General features: G+C 38.9%; 1 protein-coding gene across 31 annotated transcripts in view; it reads left to right on the plus strand.

The window, feature by feature from the left end:
• Clasp2 (cytoplasmic linker associated protein 2) overlaps positions 1-21,406 on the plus strand; it is a 189,055-nt gene that overhangs the window by 123,189 nt on the left and 44,460 nt on the right. For 14 of the 31 annotated variants that reach the window (XM_026779560.1, XM_013346494.2, XM_013346498.2 and 11 more), the window contains 8 exons: positions 402-572; positions 2,320-2,427; positions 6,540-6,602; positions 7,483-7,589; positions 9,189-9,212; positions 10,443-10,687; positions 12,610-12,673; positions 18,499-18,501. In XM_026779560.1, the coding sequence (XP_026635361.1) occupies positions 402-572; positions 2,320-2,427; positions 6,540-6,602; positions 7,483-7,589; positions 9,189-9,212; positions 10,443-10,687; positions 12,610-12,673; positions 18,499-18,501 (785 nt within the window). The remainder of the gene's footprint in view (positions 1-401; positions 573-2,319; positions 2,428-6,539; positions 6,603-7,482; positions 7,590-9,188; positions 9,213-10,442; positions 10,688-12,609; positions 12,674-18,498; positions 18,502-21,406) is intronic. The other 17 variants (XM_026779568.1, XM_013346506.2, XM_005348025.3 and 14 more) reach the window with 6 other exon arrangements.

The following is a 21,406-nucleotide window of genomic DNA, read 5'->3' on the forward strand; positions in this document are numbered from 1 at the left end:
GGAACTATCTCTGTAGACCAGGCTGGTCTCGAACTCACAGAGATCCGCCTGCCTCTGCCTCCCGTGTGCTGGGATTAAAGGCGTGCGCCACCATCGCCCTGCTTCCACAAAACATCTTAACTCTATCAAACACAGTGTCAAATATTGGATTGCTCTGGGGATCTTTTTACTGTTTGTCTTTAAAATCCCAGTAGTATTGTCGTTATCAAACATATGCTTGAGTTGTTTATTCTCCATTGCTGGTAGACGCAGCCCATTTTCCCCAGCAGTTTACTATTTGTGTGTAAATCTTCCTCAACCCATTACTTTGGTCTTAGAACCTGATATGACACCACAGTTTTCTTGTATCTTTGCTAGTTCCCTTGGCATCAACATTTGTATATTATGTTTTTCCTGTGTAGCTGGAAGCCGATCCGGGTCTCCAGGAAGAGTTCTAACCACAACAACCCTCTCTACTGTGAGCTCTGGTGCTCAACGGGTCCTGGTCAATTCGGCTTCAGCCCAGAAGAGAAGCAAGATCCCAAGGAGCCAGGGTTGCAGCAGAGAGGCCAGCCCATCTAGGCTTTCAGTAGGTAAGACTTTCTGTGTGAGATGCCACCTTTGACTTTCTTGAAAGTTCCAGGAGAATTAAAGTCTAGGTTGCTGAAATGTGGGGTGCAAATTGGATCTTAAAATGTGCTCACACTTGCACGCACACAGCTACAGGAGTCCTTCTCTATTTCCACCAGTTCCAAGGACCAAACTTAAGTGATGAGCCTTGACAGGAATTACCTGAGGCATCTTGCTAGTCTAACTTTTATAATATTCGATGTTAATTAATTCTCATTCACAAGCAAGTTTTGCTTAATGAGATGACTTTAAAGTCGAGACATGCTCAATGGGTAAGAGCACTTGCTGTTCTTTCATAGGATCTGATTTGGTTCCCACCATCCATAAAGTTGTGAACTGTCAGTCATAGTGACTATCCTAGGGCAGAGGCAGAAGTATAGTGAATTTTAAGCCAGCCTGGGCTACGCATCAAGACTCAGTCTCTTAGAAATTATTTTAAAAGACAAAATGAAAAGTTATAAAACATTTATTTTGTTAGGAGTAAAGTTCACCAGGACACAGTCTGCCATGACGCCACCTCTTTCTAAGAGTGTACTGGGTGCTGAGTGTTGCAGGTGTGGGAAGGGGCACTCCTGCTGCACTGTCTGCTCAGAGCCCTCCAGTCGCTCAGGTCAGGCCACAGCTGACTGCTGTCATCTGCAGTGAGGCCTCCCTAAGTGTTCTCCCAACAATTTATGACTTTTTGTCTTTTTTCCAAACTTTTATAAGAGAGCCATATTTTCTTCTCCTGTCCTTAGTGACATTGTCTTCTCATTAAGGACTTGTGATGGGTGGAGCTTTGTGCCTTGAGTTGCTTCTGCTTTGTGTGAGCCGTGGCCTGGTCCTCTGTCACAGCTGTCACTCTTTTCTGGATTAGGTGAATTCATCCTTGCGTCATCTCATTTTTCTTGATTTACTTTTTTCCTTTGCCTCATAATTTTCTCAATTAAATTCCTCAGAAATTATGTTTAAGAGTCTGGGTTTTTGTCATTACTTAAGAATGCCTTTATTTACTCTGTGGTAGTGCACACCTGTAATCTCAGCACTCAGGAGGCAGAGAGGCAAGTAGATCTCTGGGAGTTTGAGTCCAGCCTGGTCTACAAGAGCTAGTTCCAGGACACCCAGGGCTATTACACAGAGAAACAGAGAAACCTTGTCTTGAAAAACCCGAAGAGGGGAAAAAATGTCCTTTGGAATTTCATCCTCACTAACTTGCTTCATTTGCTTTCCAGACATTGTTTTAGATTCTTCTTATTTTTATTCTTTTTTTTTTCCTGGTTTTTCCAAACAGTGTTTGTCTGTGTAGCTTTGGCTGTATTGAACTCTATCTGTAGACTGGTTGGCCTCGAACTCAGAATTCCACTTACCTCTGCCTCCTGAGTGCTGGGATTAAAGGGATGCATCACTACTGGCCCAGTCTAGATTCTTTATCAGTACTAAGATTTTTCTGGTACCTTTTTATTTTTTGTATTTGTATTTCATGTTTTTATTCATAAGGAGTAAAAAAAGACATATGAATTGAAAGGTTCTTAGTAAGTTTGAGACTCGGCTGGACTTCATGGGTCCAGAGATCTAGTCTCAAAAAAGAAAAGAGTAAAAAAGTAATTTATGTTCAGTCCCAAAACAAATTTGTTATTAAAGAGTCCTTGAATAAAATGAAGCTAAGTTTGGAAAGCCTAAATCCTGCCTTCTGTTTCCTCTTGCTATGTTTCTACTCCTATTTTATGTCAGCCCGGAGCAGTCGGATTCCTCGCCCGAGTGTGAGTCAAGGCTGTAGCCGGGAAGCTAGTCGAGAGAGCAGCAGGGACACAAGCCCAGTCCGCTCTTTCCAGCCCCTAGGTAAGTCTGAGCAGGTGTGACACACACTGCTTTCCCAGTAAATGAGCTGTCACAATCTGGAAACTTTCATATTCCTAGAATTTGTGGTCTTCTTCAATTGCATCTGTGCTCTGCCGTTCTGCGGAGAGAATAGGATTGAATACATTTGAGAAATGCATCTGGCCTTTGTAACTTACCTTAAACGAGCAAGTCAATCATTATATAAATGGATTCCTATCATAATCAAGTCAGCGTCACATATATATATATAAACTCAGAATATTGAATTTAATTTCTGCAGTAGAAAGATTGAGTCAAGATCATAAATGAGACCAACCTGACCTACATACTTCTCTCTAAAAAGATTTTAAGAAAGGAAGATTAAATTCAAAATTTGGAAAATTAAAACATATTTTAAATATTAAATATTTACTTATAAGTGAAGTATGGACTAGTTTGATTAAATAAATTTTATTTCTTTTAAACAAAAAAATCACTTCAACTTTGATTATTTAATGTACTCTTCTAGAAAGACAGATACAAAGTAACATGTTAACTCCTCATCATAGAATTGACTTTTTATAGTATTTATAGTTTAGTTGCCTTTAGATGTCACTAAAATGAAACTTCTTTCTTTTTATAGTTTGTCTTGTAACTTTGATTGTAATACTATATTTGCCACCATTACAAATGTATTAATTGATTTTTAAGACTTTAATTTTTCCAGGATTACTGGAGACGCAGAGTGTTTTGCTTTCTCTCTGTACCCTTTTCGTGCCTGATCTCCTTTTCTGTAAAATAAGGGTAATAGTGTAAAAGTTAGGAATGTTTGAAAGTTTGTATACAATAACAGAATACTTGAAAGGCGATACTGGGCCCACTGCAGGCATTCAGTTACCATGGTCACCACTCTTCCATCATCATGCTGTGAGTGTTCATTTCCTCCCTTAACTTCCCCAACAAACAGGGCATTACACTCTGGTGTCCAGGTGCTCCGACTTTCATGGTATATGCATTTATATAATGCTGTTACTGTACTGAAAGGAAATGTTTTCCTGCACAATCAGAGTGCAGGAAATACATAGCCAAATACTTCAGTTTTTTAAAAAAAAAAAATAAAGGTAAGCATGGAGCTGGAGAGATGGTCAGAGGTTAGGGTACTGACTTCTCCTCCAGCTCCTAGAGCCTACATGGTGACTCATAACTAACTCCAGTTCCAGGACTCTAGCACCTTTCTGGCCAGCAAGGGTACCAGGTACACACATGGTGCATAGACATCTATTCAGGCAAACATTCATGCATGTAAAATTAAATAAAATGTCAGAAAACTAAACAAAAAGTGAGAAAGAGAGAGAGAAACAAAGGGAAGAAAGGATCGAAGGAAGGAAGGGGAAAAACGTTGAGCATGGTTAGTTGGGCACAGTGACACACACCTGTAATCCCTGCAGTGAGGGAGGCATAGGCACTGGAAGTGTGAGGCCAGCCTATAACATAGCAAGATACTCTTTGAAAAACAGGAACAACAAAGCAAAAATTGTAACCATGGTTAATAATTCTGTTTTTTAAAGAAATGTATGGTACTGGGTGTTGAATGTGGCCTTCACATTCTAGATAAGAGCCCTGCCTCTAAACTATATCTTCTGCTCTTAACACTTTGCTAAGGAAAGATGTCTTTTTGTGACCAGCTCAGGCTGACTTATAGGCTAGCTTTAATCACCTGATCCTCCTGCCTTATTTTTCTGAGTCCTGGGGTTACAGGATTATGCCACCATACCTAGCTAGGCCTTTAATATTCTAGATTAATTTTAAAGCTTCTATCTGACAAGTTACTTAGATTTATTGTTACGGGCAGCATTTCCTGATTCTCAAGAAGCTTTCTGTTTGGAATAAAGATGCTAAAATCTTTTAATCAACTTTGCTAAAAGATTTTTTTTTCAATCCCTAGTTCAGTTTTCAGGAATACTTCTTTATCAGAATTCTTTTATCTACATGAAAGTACTGCTCAGCAACCCCTGCCTGTGGTAGCATTTGCTGAGTCCCAGCTTTCAGGAGCCTGTTTGTTTCCCAGGGATAAAAAGCCAAAGGTTATGCTGTCCTCACCGTTCCAGTTCCCTTTATTCCCTGTAGTCCTTCCTACACATGCTGACCTGTTACAATCTTTTTGTCCTCTGTGACTTTGAATATTTATACTCAACACATGGATTTTATAGCTTGTCCAATAGTCCCCATGTCACAAGGCCAGTGTGAAGATTTAAAAACACAAGACGTCAAAGCTGAACAAAGTCCCACTTCTCTAGAGCTCACCCCTTTCATTTTCATTTTCATTTTTTTCAGGAACCAAGATTCAAAGAAAAGTGTTCTGTATTATAACCACGTGCATGTTACCTCTTACATATATTGTAGCCACGCACGTGATAACTCTCACCTATGTATACTCAAGCCATACTGATACCTTACTTATCTGTATTGTAGCCACCGGTGTGCTACTGCCTACGTATTTATTGTCTTGGACCAAAGGGACTGTTGACTCCTGAAAAGTTTTCAAAGATTTTTAGCCAGAAGGCATTTCCACATCATGGCTCAGATCTTTCCTCATCATTTTAGACTCTTCCCTCACATAATAGTAAAAATAGAGTTATCTGCTAGCTTCTGAGTACTGTCCTTTAGTACTTACTCGCTATCTGTGCGTGCTCTGTTCTGTCTAATCCTTCTTTCCCTCGGTCTTTTTGATGAATTTACTGTTTATGAAAGCTGTCCTGTAGGAAAGGCAAAAGTGATTCCTGTTACAAAAAATAGTTCAGTTCACAGCTCTCACTAATATAGCTGAGGAGGATGAACTTAAAATGAAAGCTAGATATTTCATTAAACATAAAAATGATTTACGTGGTTGTTTATTTCTGGATGTAAGACAAGAATCAGCTTCGTGTGCTGTCAAAATCTGAACAGAGACTCTAAAGTGAAAAGTATGGTAAGTTTAGGTTGTAAAGTGATATTTAGGGAAATTCATTAAAGATTTTTAAGGAGTTTTATTGAGATTATTGATACTTTTTTGATGCACATAAGCTTCCATTTTTCAATAGTCCGTTATCAAATGCAGAACTAATAGTCTGTGCACCATTATAAATAAAATATGCATTAATGTAAGTGAAGTAAACTAGTATTGAAAACAAAAGTCTTGAAGGACTACAGGTACTAAGTTATATCACTTATTGGTGTGGTTTTCACCACATAAATCAGCCTCTGTGCTCGATTCCCCGTCTGTCTTAGTCTGCCTGCCTATCTAACATACTGTTGACTCAGTACTTTTAAGTGACCAGGATTTATTCTCACTGTTCTGGAGGCTTAGATGCCCAAGATGAAGGTGCCATTCAGTGTCTGCTGAGGGCCCTTCTGGCTCATGGATCTTGTGGTAGTTTACTCTGTAGAAGGAACTGCTTCGCTCTCTGAAGTCTCCTTTATGAGTACCTTGCTGTCATGACCAGATTGCCTCTTGGGGGCACCACCTACCTTTTAACACTTGGGGTCAGGATTTTAGCGTATGTATGGAAGGTCACAAAAACTCAGACCTAGGGGCTGGAGAGATGGCTCAGAGGTTAAGAGCATTGACTGCTCTTCCAAAGGTCCTGAGTTCAATACAGATGGTGGCTCACAACCATCTGTAATGGGGTCTGGTGGCCTCTTCTGGCCTGCAGGCATATACACAGACAGAATATTGTATACATAATAAATAAATATTACAAAAAAAAATCAGACCTATACAACTGAAATAATAGCTCTCACTGGGTGTTGAGAGTAAAAGAGATAAGATTATTATTAGTTACCATAGTGGTTTTTTTTTTACTATAAGTGTTTGTTTTTGTTTTGTTTTCATGCTTGTACTTTTGACATTTCCCTCCATTTGAATACTTGCCTTCTTTGTCTCCTGCAGGCCTGTGTCTGTCCACTTAGGTAATAATTTGTATTTGATTTTGCAGTACTAGTTAATGTTCAGTTGCCATATGTGGCGATACTCTGATCATTACATATAAAGAGTGACACCACTGTTAACCGACTCTCCTTGCCTGACAGTAGTGCTGCCACTATTCCTTGTTTCTGTGGTGATAGATGAGGTTTGTATGGTCCTGTTATTCCAGCCTCCAGACACCATTCCAGATCCACTGGTGCCCTCTACGCCCCCGATGTGTATGGGGCCTCAGGTGAAGGATGAGTACATTTTCACTATCATCTCTGCATTCATCCCAGAGCTTGTCCTTTTCTGTTTTTATCACATATTATTCATTTTTAAAGTTAATTTGTGTTATTTAAATTTCATTTACTAGAGAATAAATCACTTATTTTTCCCCCAAAGTAACTATTCTCCCTTAGCATTTTTCTAACTGCCAGAGGGCGTTGTTTTTTGTTTGTTTCTTCCTCTCTTTCTTTTTTATCCCCCTTTGGTATAACTGTCATTTTTTAAATATAGAATTGTTTTATGTTCTCAGTTATGTACTTCATCTTTATTATATATGTGTGTTTAAAAAAAAAAAACCAAAATGGTGGATGAAGTGTTTTAATTGTAAACAGAAGTATACAAAGCAGTTGGTGGGCAGGTGAGAATTCATCTCTAGTTTGTCTATACACGTCAGACCATTGGGCACATAGTAGTCACCTAATGGTTATTGAACAGTCTGTTTCAGCTAAAGAATAAAATCGCTTATCCTGAAGGAGAGATTATAATTAGAGCTTTTCTTGTGGTGAGTTGCCTGTGTGACTTCATAGTTCTGGGTTACATTATGGTTCACTTTATTTGGAGAGCCGTTCTTGTATTGACAGAGCCATCGTCTCCCTGTTCTACCAAGTAAACAGTGGTTCTTTACATTTCTTTCTCATTTGTTAATCATTTTGATTGCTTTTTCCCTTTTACTTGACCAAAACCTCATTGTGCCCAGAAAAAATACAATATTGCTTTTAAAATGCTTTGTCCCATTGGTTTTTTTTCTTTCCCCCTTAGTAAGAGTTGAATCCCACCCTCAACCCTCGCATTATTACATCTGTGACTGTTTAAAGGCTGCTTTCCTTCTTTCTCTGGTCAATTAGGTCCGGGATATGGGATCAGCCAGTCAAGCCGATTGTCATCCTCCGTTAGTGCCATGCGAGTCCTAAACACAGGCTCCGACGTGGAGGAAGCGGTAGCTGATGCCTTGGTACTTTTCTCTATTTTCCTATTTTTATAAATGTTCCTATTCAAAGCTAGTTTGTGAGCGAGCCTTTCACTGTATGGGAGAAGAGATGAGAAATTCTAGGGTAAACCTAAGAAGACAAAGTGGAGACGGTATAAGTAACCAAGTAGTACATTAATGATTAGTCCTTACTAATATTCTGAATTTTAAGCCAGATCAAATAATCTTAACTGGATGTCATAAACAAAAAATCTTGATGTTTTTAATAATAATAGTACCATGTTTAAAGCACTGTAGTGTACTGACTGTAGGACAAATAGATTGGTACATTTGTATATGTACTTACAAACATGTGATTTCAAGGTAATCTTCTCCCTGAGTTTGTAGGGGTTTGCTTTGTGTTTGGAGACAGGGTTTCACTATGCAATCATGGCTGTCCGGGAACTCTCTACGTAGACCCTGCTGACCTTGAATTCATAGAACTCTACCTGCCTTGGCCTCCTGAGTCCTGGAATTAAAGACATATACTGCCATGCCTGGAATGATTATTTATTTAAGATGTTTCTTTGGTTCTTTATGCTCCACATATTAAAAAAACACTACAGGATTGGGGTAGTTGTAGGAAGAATGCTTTGTACCATATGTATATACACAAATGTATATACACTGTTTTCATGTAAAATTATGAATTGTGAAGACTTGAAATGATAGTTGTTTATTTGGTTAGCTCCCATAGTCAGTCCATTATGACTCTTTCAAGTTATGGCTTACAGTTAAGTGTATAGCTGAATGGTAGCGGGCTGACCTTGCATGCACAAAAAAAGTTCAGTTGTTAGCACTAAAAATGAGGTCACTCAAATAATGATGCCAGTAATCCTCTGTTTCAGAGTATTTCTTTGTTTTCTCCTTGGGGGTTGGGTATTTGGATTGGTACTGGCACTGGACTCAGCCTTGTTCATGCTGAATTTCTGCCTGGGAAATTAGTTCTTGTGGTGCAGGAGCCTGTACATCCCAGGCAAGCAGCACTAAGCTGGCACCCTGTGCCCTTCCGCTTTGTTTTGAAATTTAGAAGTCCAATGTTTGGCTTAAAAAAAATATTTTTGGCTGTAGATTTTTTGGCTGTAGATGTGAAAGACACACTTAAAAAATATTCATTGGTAATAGCTATGACTTATTGTGCATCTCGCTGGCTTTTTTGTTTTGTTTTGTTTTGTTTTGTTTGAGACCGGGTCTCAATGTGTGGTTTTTGCTAGCCTGGAACTATAGTCTTAGGATTCTACTTTTATCATTTGCATAGCACTGATGTAACTGTCAACTTTATGGAAAAATTTCAACTACTAAACCAAATTTAGAAATGGCAAAAAGACTATAAATAGTAAGAATATTTTGAGTTTCTTTGGGAAACTGTTGGTAGAAGTGTTTTTGTAGCTTAGGTGTTTCTTTTCTAATTAAAGGATACTGACAAGATTAAAGATAAAACCTGAAAATAAACAGTTCTTTGGTATCTGTATAAAACTATATGTTTCTATGCATGGACATAGTTAATGCCAAGTTCACTGTGCTGTTTAGCAAAATGTTCTTCATTATTTTCAATTTCTCTCTTTAAAAATTGACTGCTCTCAGCTCTTAGGAGACATACGGACTAAGGTATAGACATTGCTATTTTCTGACGTCTTATGATATCATAGCTTTTTTTTTCTCTGCTTCATCAACTAAACAGATAATAGTCATCTATAAGAAATTACAGTGGATGTAATAAACCCCTGAGCTGTCTGTTATTCTTCCACTGTAATTGTCTCTGGGGGGATACTGACTGAACAGAGTGTCTTGGGAAGGTGCCACTTTTTTCATACATGAGATGAGTCATTTATACTGGAGTCTTTAATAGTCCTGGAGCCCACCTGAATAAACATTGTCATTCTAAATTGAATTCATGTCTCTAGGTCAGTGTGAGAGAGTTAGTAATGGCAGCAGCTTTGGAAAAGCATTTGATTATTTATATTCAGATAGTGTGTTTCTAGGATTTTAGACTAGAGTATTTGTAGATGCTTAGAATTTTGGATTACTGCTATACTTTGTGTGTTACGTGGCATTAGCTCCACTTCTCCCCAGCCAAATCCAAGCATTAGAGTCCATACATTTTTTTCCAGTTTCTCCTGGAAAATCTCAAATGAACAGTTTACTCTACCTCATGCCACTTTTAATGTGAAAAGCATACTGGGCAGTTACATAAATTATAAACCTTAAGGTCAAGAAATGAAAGTCCGAACCTCAACTGCTTTCTCATTCAGAATAAACAACAGGGCATAGATTACATTGAGAAAGCTCTAGGGACACATAAGTACCTTGCTTCCTAAAAATCTTAGTGAGCATAGCACTTTCTCATCATCTTTGTATTTTATTTCTCTTAAAAGTGTAAAGGTTAGAACAAAGGGTGGGAAATGGCAGGAGAAATAGAAAAGAGGATAGGTATAGGCAGGAAAGAACCGGGTGCTTTGCATAAGGGAATCATGATTTTACTACTCAAAAGAGGTAGTATTTTCTTATTATCAACTCCTGTTTTTATTTACATTCTGTTTGTTCTTGCTTTTCCATTCTAAGGAGAAAGCTTATACTTTTGAGCATCTCCCACTTGACATGACTGTGCTTGCACACAGCCGCCCTCTTGTTCTACTCTCAGAGTTAAATGTTTCATGTTGTGCTAACTTCTAAAGTCCTTTTCGAACAAAAGCTAGATATTGACATTTTATCTTTACAATGATTAGCAGCATGCCCTCCACTGATGTAAGACAGAAATCATTCCTTTTGTGTTTAGTAAACACTATGAAATACCCATATGTTTGTAACTACTGCTAATGTAGTTCTTATATGTAACAGAAAAAACCCGCTCGAAGAAGATATGAATCATATGGAATGCACTCAGATGATGATGCCAACAGCGATGCTTCGAGCGCATGTTCAGAACGCTCCTATAGCTCTCGAAATGGTAGTATTCCTACCTACATGAGACAGACAGAAGATGTGGCAGAAGTCCTCAACAGATGTGCTAGTTCCAATTGGTCAGAAAGGAAAGAAGGCCTCCTGGGTCTGCAGAACTTGTTAAAAAACCAGAGAACACTAAGGTGAGACGTGTCATGAAATACTTTTCAAGCAGTACTGACTTGTTTTTGTGAAATTAGGTTAAAGGTTTTCCCAAGCCATACTCTTTTAGGGCCCCCAGTGTCATAACTAAAACTGCTGTTACTTCTTGCTGTAGTTACTGAATCATTGTAAAGCCAAACTTTGAGGTTTAGGACGTGACTTCCTGAATGAAGTGCTTGTTATGCTAGAGTACGGGATCCCCGGAAAACACGTAAAACTGAACACAGTAGTTCCTTATAATTCCAGTGCTCCTTTAAAAAGATGGAAGGGCAAGACAGGAGAAGAACTGAAAACTCAGACCAGCTGTCTGGTGTGCGTAGCAGCAAAATGAGGGGCTCTGTCTCAAATGGAAGGCAAAGACTGGCAATAGAGGATCTCCACACATGAGCCCACATGCACACACAGAAAAATGCACCCACACAGAGACTTAAAAATCAAACACCTTAGCCGGGTGGTGGTGTATGCCTTTAATCCCAGCACTTGGGAGTCAGAGGCAGGCAGAATAGATCTCTTAGTTCAAGGCCACCCTTTTCTGCAAAGTTAATTTTAGGACAGCCAGGGCTACACAAACCCTGTCTAGAAAGAAAAAACAACAAAAACAACAAAGCAATCTCTTTATTCAGAACAAGTTAAATCAATATCTTAGTAATTTTGGAATTCAAAAATAAGTAAAGTGTGATTATAGAGTTGGTATGGTACTTTTTATTTGTTTGTTTTTTGAGACAGGGTTTCTCTGTATAACAAACAACAGCTTTCGCTACCCTCAAACTCACTCCGTAGACCAGGATGGCCTTGAACAGAACTGCATCTCCCTCTGCCTCCAGAGTGTTCGAAGGCGCGTACACCACCACCACCCGGCTTAGAGTGCGTGTCTTCATGGTTAAGTGTGATTCCTTCTTACATCTTCCATTGTCCTTGTTGATGCTGAGTTTTAAACCTATATAGTTGACTCCATAAGAGCCCAACTTCAGGTTAGGTATGTAGTAAGCACATGCCTTTAATCCCAGTACTCTAGGAGGCAGAGGCAATTGTACCTCTAAGTTTGTGGCCAGTTTGATCTAAATAATGAGTTCAGGGCCAGCCAGGAAGACACTGTCTCCAAAAAATCAGATTTGGGTAATTCATGGGTGTTAGTGTAATACAAGTGTAGAAAGCTGCTTTCTCACTTGATAATAGTAATATTGGTATTTTATATACTTTCTGTTCATACATTTTAAGATGTATTAGGCCGGGCGATGGTGGCGCACGCCTTTAATCCCAGCACTCGGGAGGCAGAGGCAGGCGGATTTCTGTGCGTTCGAGATCAGTCTGGTCTGCAGAGCTAGTTCCAGGATAGGCTCCAAAGCCACAGAGAAACCCTGTCTCGAAAAAAAAAAAAAAAAAAAAGATGTATTAGGAATGCATACTTTAAAATAAATGTTTATTTTTATACTTCCTAATATATTTTTAGGTATACATATCATGTCATGATTCAGTGCAATTAATCATAATATCAAGAGAAGCAGGTCCAACATGTCATTTTAAATGGAAAAGATGGGGCAATTTGGATAAAGATGGAACTTAAGAAAACATTGTAACATTTAATAAAATTCTCATGTGGGTCCCTGCATACAGTTTATTTCCTTACACATTCTGATGACGAAATGCAGTTCTTGCCCTCATTGCTGTCACCATAAGCAGTGTGGGCTATAGCAGAATTATTACTACATTTGTAATAATTGTACATTTATCCTGGCCTGATAAGCCACACATTTCCCAATCTTGAGGAATACTTCGTATAACCTTTTTGTTCTCTTTATTAGTAAATTTAATTATTTGTAGGCTTGCTTACTTTTAAATAATGTCTTCACCCTATAGCAGTATATTATATTAATCAACCTTTTGCTTTCTTTCTTTTTGGCAGTCGAGTTGAACTGAAAAGATTATGTGAAATTTTCACTAGAATGTTTGCTGATCCTCACGGCAAGGTATGTTGTAGTATTTAAGATTATTTGTTCCTATGGGATATTTAAAAAAAGTACTAAAGTAATAGAATAAAACTATAAACCATTGGTAGTGATATTTTCAAACATAATTTCAGTTGTTTCATATAATGCATAATTTAGAAATTGTTTTTTGTATCCATTCATTCATGTTTCTCCAAAGTAAGATTGAGGTGGTGTAGTTACTGTAGTGATATTTTGTTTGCGTTTTAACAAATAAAGTTTGACTGAAGATCAAAGTTCAGAGCTAAGCCACTAGAGGCCAGGTGGTGGTGGCTCACACCTTTAATCCCAGTTCTTGGGAGTCCCACACCTTTAAGGAGGTGTGAAATGTTGGCTTTCTTGACACACACCATTGTAAATGTGCTGCATACTTGCATGGCTTGAGTACCAGAACTCAGACAAGCAGTGACGAGGAAATGAAAAATTGCAGATAGCCAGACAAAAGCACTGTAAAGTTGGGGCCCGGGGAGCTGGGCTCTTAGATGAAAAAGCTGCCCTTGGAAGCTCTGTGTTTATTATGTACCACTAAAAAGGGAAATAGGGTCATTGCATACCCTATTTCCTATAGTGAACAGGGAGCCAACTGAACAAGGAGGCAGAGTTAGTTGGTCTTGGTAGAAGCAATCTCTGTTGGGGGAGCAATCGTAGACTATAAACATCTGGAGGGAGAAAGCTGCAGTGGGAACATTTTCTCTACACTGTCGCCATTTGTTCTGGGCCTGGCATGGGCCTTTGATACCTCGAAGCCCATCCTCAGTGACATACTTCCTCCAACAGGGCCACACCTCCTCATCCTTCAATTCTTTCAAAGAATCCTACTCCCTGGTGACTAAGCATTCAATATAAGCCTATTGGGGGCTATCCTTATTCAAACCACCATACCTTTCTGTATTACTATTGCTACCACTAATGACTTCTGTAGTGCTTAGCTTAATGGAAACGTTTCTATATATTGTAAACATTAAATTTTGATCATTTCAGTTGACAATATAAGCCAGAGATTAAGACCATTTCCTAAATGGACCTTTGTTTTTATTAAACAACATCTTAATTTATAGGGTACTCAGCTTTCGAAAGTAATAAAATTACAATGTTACTACCACCAAAACCAAACTATTTCTTACGGTTATAATTTTTGGCTCTTCCTTTCACAGTAATAGAATTTTAGTTAGATGCCGGGATCTTTGCGGTGATAAAGAGAAACACTTTAAATGATCAAATAGATGGGTCTGTAAAACGGCTTACTGTCTGAAGGTGTTTACTGCCAAACCTGACAGTCTGAATTTGATTCCTAGAACCCACATACAGAAGGAGAAAATTGGCTTCCTAAAGTTGTCCTATGATCTCCACATGTGGTCTGTGGCATGTAACTAACCCCACGCACAAATAAAGAAATAAATAATAGTAATCTTTTGAAAGATCAAATAGAAGAGCTGTGTTTGACATTAGTTAGAGAACTGAACTGAGCATAATACGAAGAACTGGCTCCACACCCCTGGAATTGGTCAGAAGTATCACCCGTGGGCTTTTGTCTTAGAGTTTTATAATAAATAGAATTCTCAATTTTTAATCAATTTATTATTTTATGTGTATGAGTGTTTGCCTGCTTGCATATATGTGCACCTGGGGTGTGTCTAGTGCTCACTGAGTTCAGAAGAAGATGTCAAATTACCTGGAACTACCATTACAGGTGATTGTAAATCTCTATGTGGATACTGGGAATTGAACCCAGGTCCTCTGCAAGAGCAAAAAGTGCTCTTAGTCACTAAACCAATTCTATCCCCAACATACAATTCTCAAAGACCCATCCGCCTGCACTTGTTTGGTAAGGATGGTTCCTTTTGTTTTGAAGTCAGTTGAGTAAAGACAAATGTAATGAGAGGGTTTTGGGTTTTTTTGTTTGTTTTTAACTTTTTTAAGACAGGGTTTCTATGTGTATCCCTGGTTGTCCTGCAACTCGCTTGTATACCAGACCAGTTCTGGCCTTGAACTCAAAGAAATCCACCTGCCTCTGTCTCCTGAGTGCTAGAATTAAACGCTGTACCACCACTGCCCGGAATAAGGTTTTTATTTTTTTGTTTATTTATTTATTTTTTTGTTTTTCGAGACAGGGTTTCTCTGTGGTTTTGGAGCCTGTCCTGGAACTAGCCCTTGTAGACCATGCTGGTCTCAAACTCACAGAGATCCGCCTGCCTCTGCCTCCCGAGTGCTGGGATTAAAGGCGTGTGCCACCACCACCCGGCTTTTTTTTTAATATTTATTTATTTATTATGTATACAATATTATGTCTGTGTGTATGTCTGCGGGCCAGAAGAGGGCACCAGACCCCATTACAGATGGTTGTGAGCCACCATGTGGTTGCTGGGAATTGAACTCAGGAATTTGGAAGAGCAGGCAATGCTCTTAACCTCTGAGCCATCTCTCCAGCCCCAGGTTTTTATTTTTATTTGATGACTTTACATTAGCTCTACTAGTAACGTAATTCATTCAGAATAAATTGGACATATAACCACGTTGTGCTGAGTCAAAAATACCTGAATTTAATTTGTGCGGTTTTTTATTAATTATATCATCATATTACTAAAATAGTAGATATACTTCTCCCTTTCAGTATATCTATAGAGTATCTAAGATCCCTCCCCTTTTTTGACAACATCTTTTCTTTAAGAAAAAATATTTACACTTACTTTATTTAATGTGTATGAGTGTTTAGACTACATGTCTGCATGTGCAAGCCTGGTGGCAAAAGAGGTCTGAAACTCCCATGTGTGGTGGAAATTGAACATGGGTCTTCTGGAAGAGCAGCCCATGTTTTGGTGGTGGTGGTAGTGGTGGTTTGTTTCTTGAGATAGGATCTCACTATGTAGCCTTGGTTGGCCTCAAGCTCAAGAGATCCACTGACTTCTGCCTCTGCCTCAAGTGCAGGGATTAAAGGTGCACACAAACAGGCCTGGTTCATAGTCAGTGATGTTAAACTGCTGAGTCATCTCTCCAGCCCCAGAAACCTGTATTTTCAGATCATGAAGGTTAACTGACTGAAGGTTAGCAATATTGAAGGGGGAAATATACTGTTTGACTCTGTTTACTGTTATTCAGCTTCGTTTTGAATCTGTTTTGTATTTGGAGGTACTTTTTCTACCATTAATGACTGTGGCTAGGATGGGAAAATGATATTTTCTTCTGTGCTAAATTCCTCACTGCCTTGTACCCATTTCTTTTACTCTTGTTCTCACAGCCTACTTCTGCCTGTTTTACTCATGTTGTTGGGTAGAGTGTTGTACCTAGATCCTCCTTTCATTTTACACTGTGTTTGTTTATTTGTTTATTATTTGAATTGCATGTATGTGTGTCTTCCTGTATAGACTAGCTGACCTGGAACTCTTCTGTAAAAATCAATCTGGCCTCGGACTCAGAACTCACAGATATCCTCCTGCCTCTGCTTCTTGGGTATTGAGATTAAAGTCTTGAACCACCACATAACACCTAATGTAAATACATTGTAACTGATTATAAAAATTGTATTATTTAGAAAATTATAGAGAAATGTGCAAGGTTATAGATTCAAAGTTTTTCCAAATACTTTGAGCATGTGGTTGGTTAAAGCACAGATGCAGCATCCTGAGGTGTAGAGGGCCGATTTTGTTCTCAGCCTTACCCGTTCTTCCTCTTGTGCTTCCTGATCTCATTTGATTATACTGCCCTCATGTGACTACTCAACTCAGGAGTTTACATTACTGCAAAACCACTGTTTCTTTTGTCTCTGCCTCTGAATGTCTCTCCATTCTCATTGCTAATTGAAGATACTCTTTACCAGTTGCACACACACACCTCCTATACCTAAATTATCGCCATAGTGTGTGCAACCATCTTAAAACCCTTAAGAAATATCCAAGCAAAGCCTGGTATTTTTGTTTATATTCCCTGTATTAGTCTGGGTTCCCTAGAGGAACAGAACTGATAGAGTGATTCTGTAGAAAAGGGGTCTACTAGAGTGACTTAGAGGCTGCTAGTCCATCAGTGGCTGTCTGTGACAGGAAGGCCAAGCATCAGTAGTTGTTCAGTCCCCGAGGCTGGCTGTCTTAGCTGGTCTTTGGTCTGTGTTGGATCCTGAAGAGGTGTGTTCCACTGCCAGTGAAGGACAGCCTCCCCAGCAGGATAGAAGGACTCAGCAGGGAGAGTGAGTGCAAGCAGGTGAAAAGCAAAAGCTTCCTTCTACCATGTCTGTTTATGTAGGCTGCCACCAGAAGGTGTAACCCAGACTTAGGACAGGTCTTCTGACCTGTCTGATCCAATCGAGAACCCCCTCCACACACACAGGCAGGCGTGGCGTGCCCAGCTGCTTGGGCTTTAGTTAATTACTTGTGTAGCCAAGTTGACAGCCTAAGTTAGCCATCACACCTCCTCACTCCCATCCGGAATCTTACTTTCTTCCCTAACTGTGCTGTACATTTTTCTTTATAGCTTGAAATGTGACATTTGGGACAGTTCTTTTTCTTTCCCAAACTGCATCCTTAGGGCTCTTTATAAATGGTTCCTCTCCATCAAGCCTGGGTTAGGTGACCATTCTGTATTAGAATGTCTTATCTGTAACTCAGTTCTCTTTTTTTTGCAGGATCACTGGGTGGAAACTGTATAAAACCCCATAAAGGCACTTAGGAGATACCATGTGTCATGACATGGATGGCGAGTTGCCCCGTGTGCTTTTAGATTTAGATCAGTCTATCTGTGAACTTTAGACAGTAGATAGCTGCCTTGAGAATGTAGGTTGTTCTTGCTTTTGTCTGACTTTGAAAGCACATTTTGACTCCAGCAGAAACAGAACACTTCAAGAACAAGGTCATAAGCAACAGCCCATACTTCTCCAGCTCAGATTACTAATTTCAGCTCCCAGAACATTTCCCATAATAAATTTAGACAGAGGATTTGGACCAGCCAAAATTCCAGGCATGCTCTAGTATGCTCTGGAGCATCCCAGAAAGGGGCTAGAAAAGACCTCTTTCTTAGTGCATGCAGTTGAAGTTGATGCAGGGCTTTCCCTGGGACTCAGATAATGTAGCAAGTATAGTTTGCACATGGAAATCATTTGATGTCTTTCTGTAGTTTGAAAAGTTAACCTTATTTCATGGATCATTTCCCCAGCATCTATCATGGGTGATCTTCTGCAGATAATAAGGTCTTCTTGTTAAAGGGTGATTAAAGAAAAATTAAGTATACATGTGTTCAGTACAAAGGCAGTTTCTACCCTGCAGTGTTTTCAGTCCACATTAGGTTGAATCCTTGGGTCATGGAATCTACAAATACAGAGAGCTACCTGCACAGTATGAGAATAAAGTGATCTTAAGATGTATGTATGTATGTGTATATATATATATATATATATATATGACAAGAACTTAGACCATAAGGCACCAAGTGCATCATTTAAAGATTTTTGATAGTTTTACAAAAGAACTTTACAACACAGTAATAGCAAGTATAGTTAGTTCTATTCTATATACAGTACTTGTTAGCAGTGTGTGTCTTCGCTATTAATCTGTATAACAGCTTATTTATATCCAACTTGTAAGATTTTGATGATGTAGTTTTTAGAATAGATCTCTTATATGGTTTTTACCATAGTAGTTTTTGAACAACAGGTGTGATGTTTTTAAAGCAAGTATTTTTAGAGACTGCTTTCCCAATTTTATTATGTGTGAGTGGAGTGTTTGTATGTGTGGTTTATGTATATATCTTCCTGAGTGAGTGAGTGAGTGAGTGAGTGAGTGAGTGAGTGAGTGAGTGAGTGAGTGACAGAGAGAGACAGAGAGAGAGTTGGCTGGTAGCTGACAAGTCCTGCAGTCTCCTGTCCCCCTCCCCCATAGCAGTGGGATTATTAAAGGTACATGCAAGACCACACCCAGCTTGTTACATGAGTGCTGGAATCAGAACTCAGGTCTTCATGATGAACCACTCTCTGGCCCCCAAGTTTTCTTTTTTACTGTTGTGGACTCATGCCCACCCCCCAGCTTCCTAATATAAGTGATACCATGTCCTAAAAGTTAACTGTGTGGTTTAATCATTTGAGTATAATGGAGCTCTTTGGAAAGTGCCTTCTTCACTGGGGCGTGTGTCGTGAACTGGGGCCTTTGAGCCTTGGAAAAACCACCTGTTGTTACTGCTGTAGTTGAGTGTCTTCTGTCAAGCTTTCTAATCAGATCAGGTGGTTGATCTGCTTTTGAAGCAGGTGATGGTAACACATCTTACCCAAGGAATGTGAAGTGTGATAGTAATACGTGTCTTTACTTGCATACAATAATTATTGTTCAAAACTTTACAGAAATCATCTAACTTGTGACAGGGAGAAGATGGGAAAAGAGTTCTAGACACTGTGGTTTGGAGCCAAATACTGGCAAGGTTGTCAAATGGAAGTGAGGTTCAGTTGATCTTTTTTCCTAAAAGTTAAGTTTCAAGGGCAGTGGAATGTACAGCCAAAAAAAAAAAAAAGTATTTATACTGTGGTATGAGTTTGATGCCAGTCTGATCTACGTAGTGAGTTCCAGGACAGGACAGCCAAGGTAATATAGTGAGACCTTGTCGGTAGGTAGGTAGGTAGGTAGGTAGGTAGGTAGGTAGGTAGGTAGGTAGGTAGGTAGGTTCCTATTGCTTAAATTTCCTTAACATGGAAATAAATCAGACATACAGAGAAATCATGTGTTCTTCTCCTATGTTGTTCATTTAATTCTTGTTTTTAAGACTATTTTGAGTTTTTTTTTTTTCATAAAACTTTGCAAAGCATTTGTCACTTTTATTTTCTTTAGTGTTTTTTCTTTCTTCCATACAGGATCTTTGCATTGATGGCGACTAATTTGTGTGTTTTTCTTTTTTTCTTTTTTCCTTTTTGCATGCTGTCCCCTGTGTTGGAACTCTCAATAGAGAGTAAGTTGGTTCAATATTTGTAGAAAAGCTAACTTTACTGCATGACTGTGGAATTAACCCATTTTCTCTGTTTTCTCTCCTGAAGAGTTGGTGCAGTGTTGGACCCTTTGCAATCCACGACATGCTATTCGCAGTTACGCACACTGTCATTCTGTTTGGAGATGTGCTTTGTAATCTACTAATTGATCTAATTTCATTATGTTCTTCTGTTTCAAATTTAATGGCTGGCACACCTAAAATAAAGCAGGTTTACATAAAAAGAGACTGCCTCAATTGTAATAGGCCAAATATTTGATTCTTTCCTGAATAATTCCAGTTGTGAAATATCAAATTGATCCATTGGAGGTTTAAAATAATTCCCAAACTTCAAGATTATTTAAAAAAATACAAAATTCTACCTTACCACCCCCAGGTACTCTCTAATATTCTATTAATATCATTTTGTAAAAGTAAGCCGTGGTTATGTACCACTAATTCTACACTTCAATTTGTGAAATATAATTTTTATTCCTTGCATTGTATTAACATATAACATTACTCATGGGTGAAGAAAGGGGACAATATTGACTGACTTCTGAAATGCATTCTCTGTGGGAGCAAAATCACTTGGGAAAGGTTTTGTGTCCTTTTTAACATGTTAGGACTGCAGTTATGCATACATGTGTGGGTATGTGCACACACATGGTCAGTATTACCAGTTCTGTATGCAGTGGCCTGTGAGTCATACCTCTGCATTTTATTTATGTTACTTAACATTTTCCTAACCAGAAGAATTTTCTATCTGGGACATTCAGAGAAGCCTCTGGAAGGAAAGAACAGTTATAATCTTGGGTGAAGTGAAGTGTAGACTGTGCAGTTATCTTTTTTTTTTGTAAAGATTTATTTATTTATTATGTATACAACATTCCTTCCGTGTATGCTTGCATGCCAGAAGAGGGCACCAGATCTCATTATAGATGGCTGTGAGCCACCATGTGGTTGCTGGGAATTGAACTCAGGACCTCTGGAAGAGCAGTCAGTGTTGTTAACCTCTGAGCCATCTCTCCAGCCCCCTGTGCAGTTATCTTGAGTCAGGAGGATTTCCCTGAAATTGAAGCCATCCTAGGCTACATTGTAAGATTTCATCTTGGGGCTAGAGTGTTAGCTCAGCTGATAAATGCGTGCATAAGGACCTGAGTTCAGTCCCAGAATCCACACTTTTAAAAAGCTGAGTCTGGTGATGCACAGTTGCAATCTTAGTGTTGAAGAAACAGGCAGGCAGGTCTCCTGGCCACACACCCTAGCCTGTTTGGTAGGCTCCAGGCCAGAGACTCTGTCTGAAAAGTAAAGTGGACAACACCTAAAAAAAAAAAATGACGCCCGAAGTTGACCTCTGACCTTTAAATACAGGTGTATACATGTGCACTCATGTGAACATACATACAAATAAAAGACCCTTGAGGTGTTCAACATTAAATGGGTTAAATCAAAATCCTGGAACCTAGTGAGACCCTAGCTCAAAAATAAATAAAATGCACATAATATTTTAGTTAGAGTGATAATTTAATTTGAGAAAAACTCTAGTAGTAGCATGTGTAGCTAGTCACATTATAAGTTCCAAATAGTGATGGCATATGTTCTTTAATCCCAGCACTTGGGAAGCAAAAGCAAATGGATCTGTGTGAGTTCTAGGCCAGCCGAGGCTATGATAGGAGCCTGTCTCAAACAAAATAAAAGAAAAAGTTTCATGTAGGAAAAATGGGTGACTTTGCCCAAGCAGCTTCTTTTTTTTTTTTTTTTTTTTTTTTTTTTTTTTTTTTT

The sequence above is a fragment of the Microtus ochrogaster genome, chromosome 5 (genome assembly GCF_000317375.1).
Source record: "Microtus ochrogaster isolate Prairie Vole_2 chromosome 5, MicOch1.0, whole genome shotgun sequence".
Lineage (NCBI taxonomy): Eukaryota > Metazoa > Chordata > Mammalia > Rodentia > Cricetidae > Microtus > Microtus ochrogaster.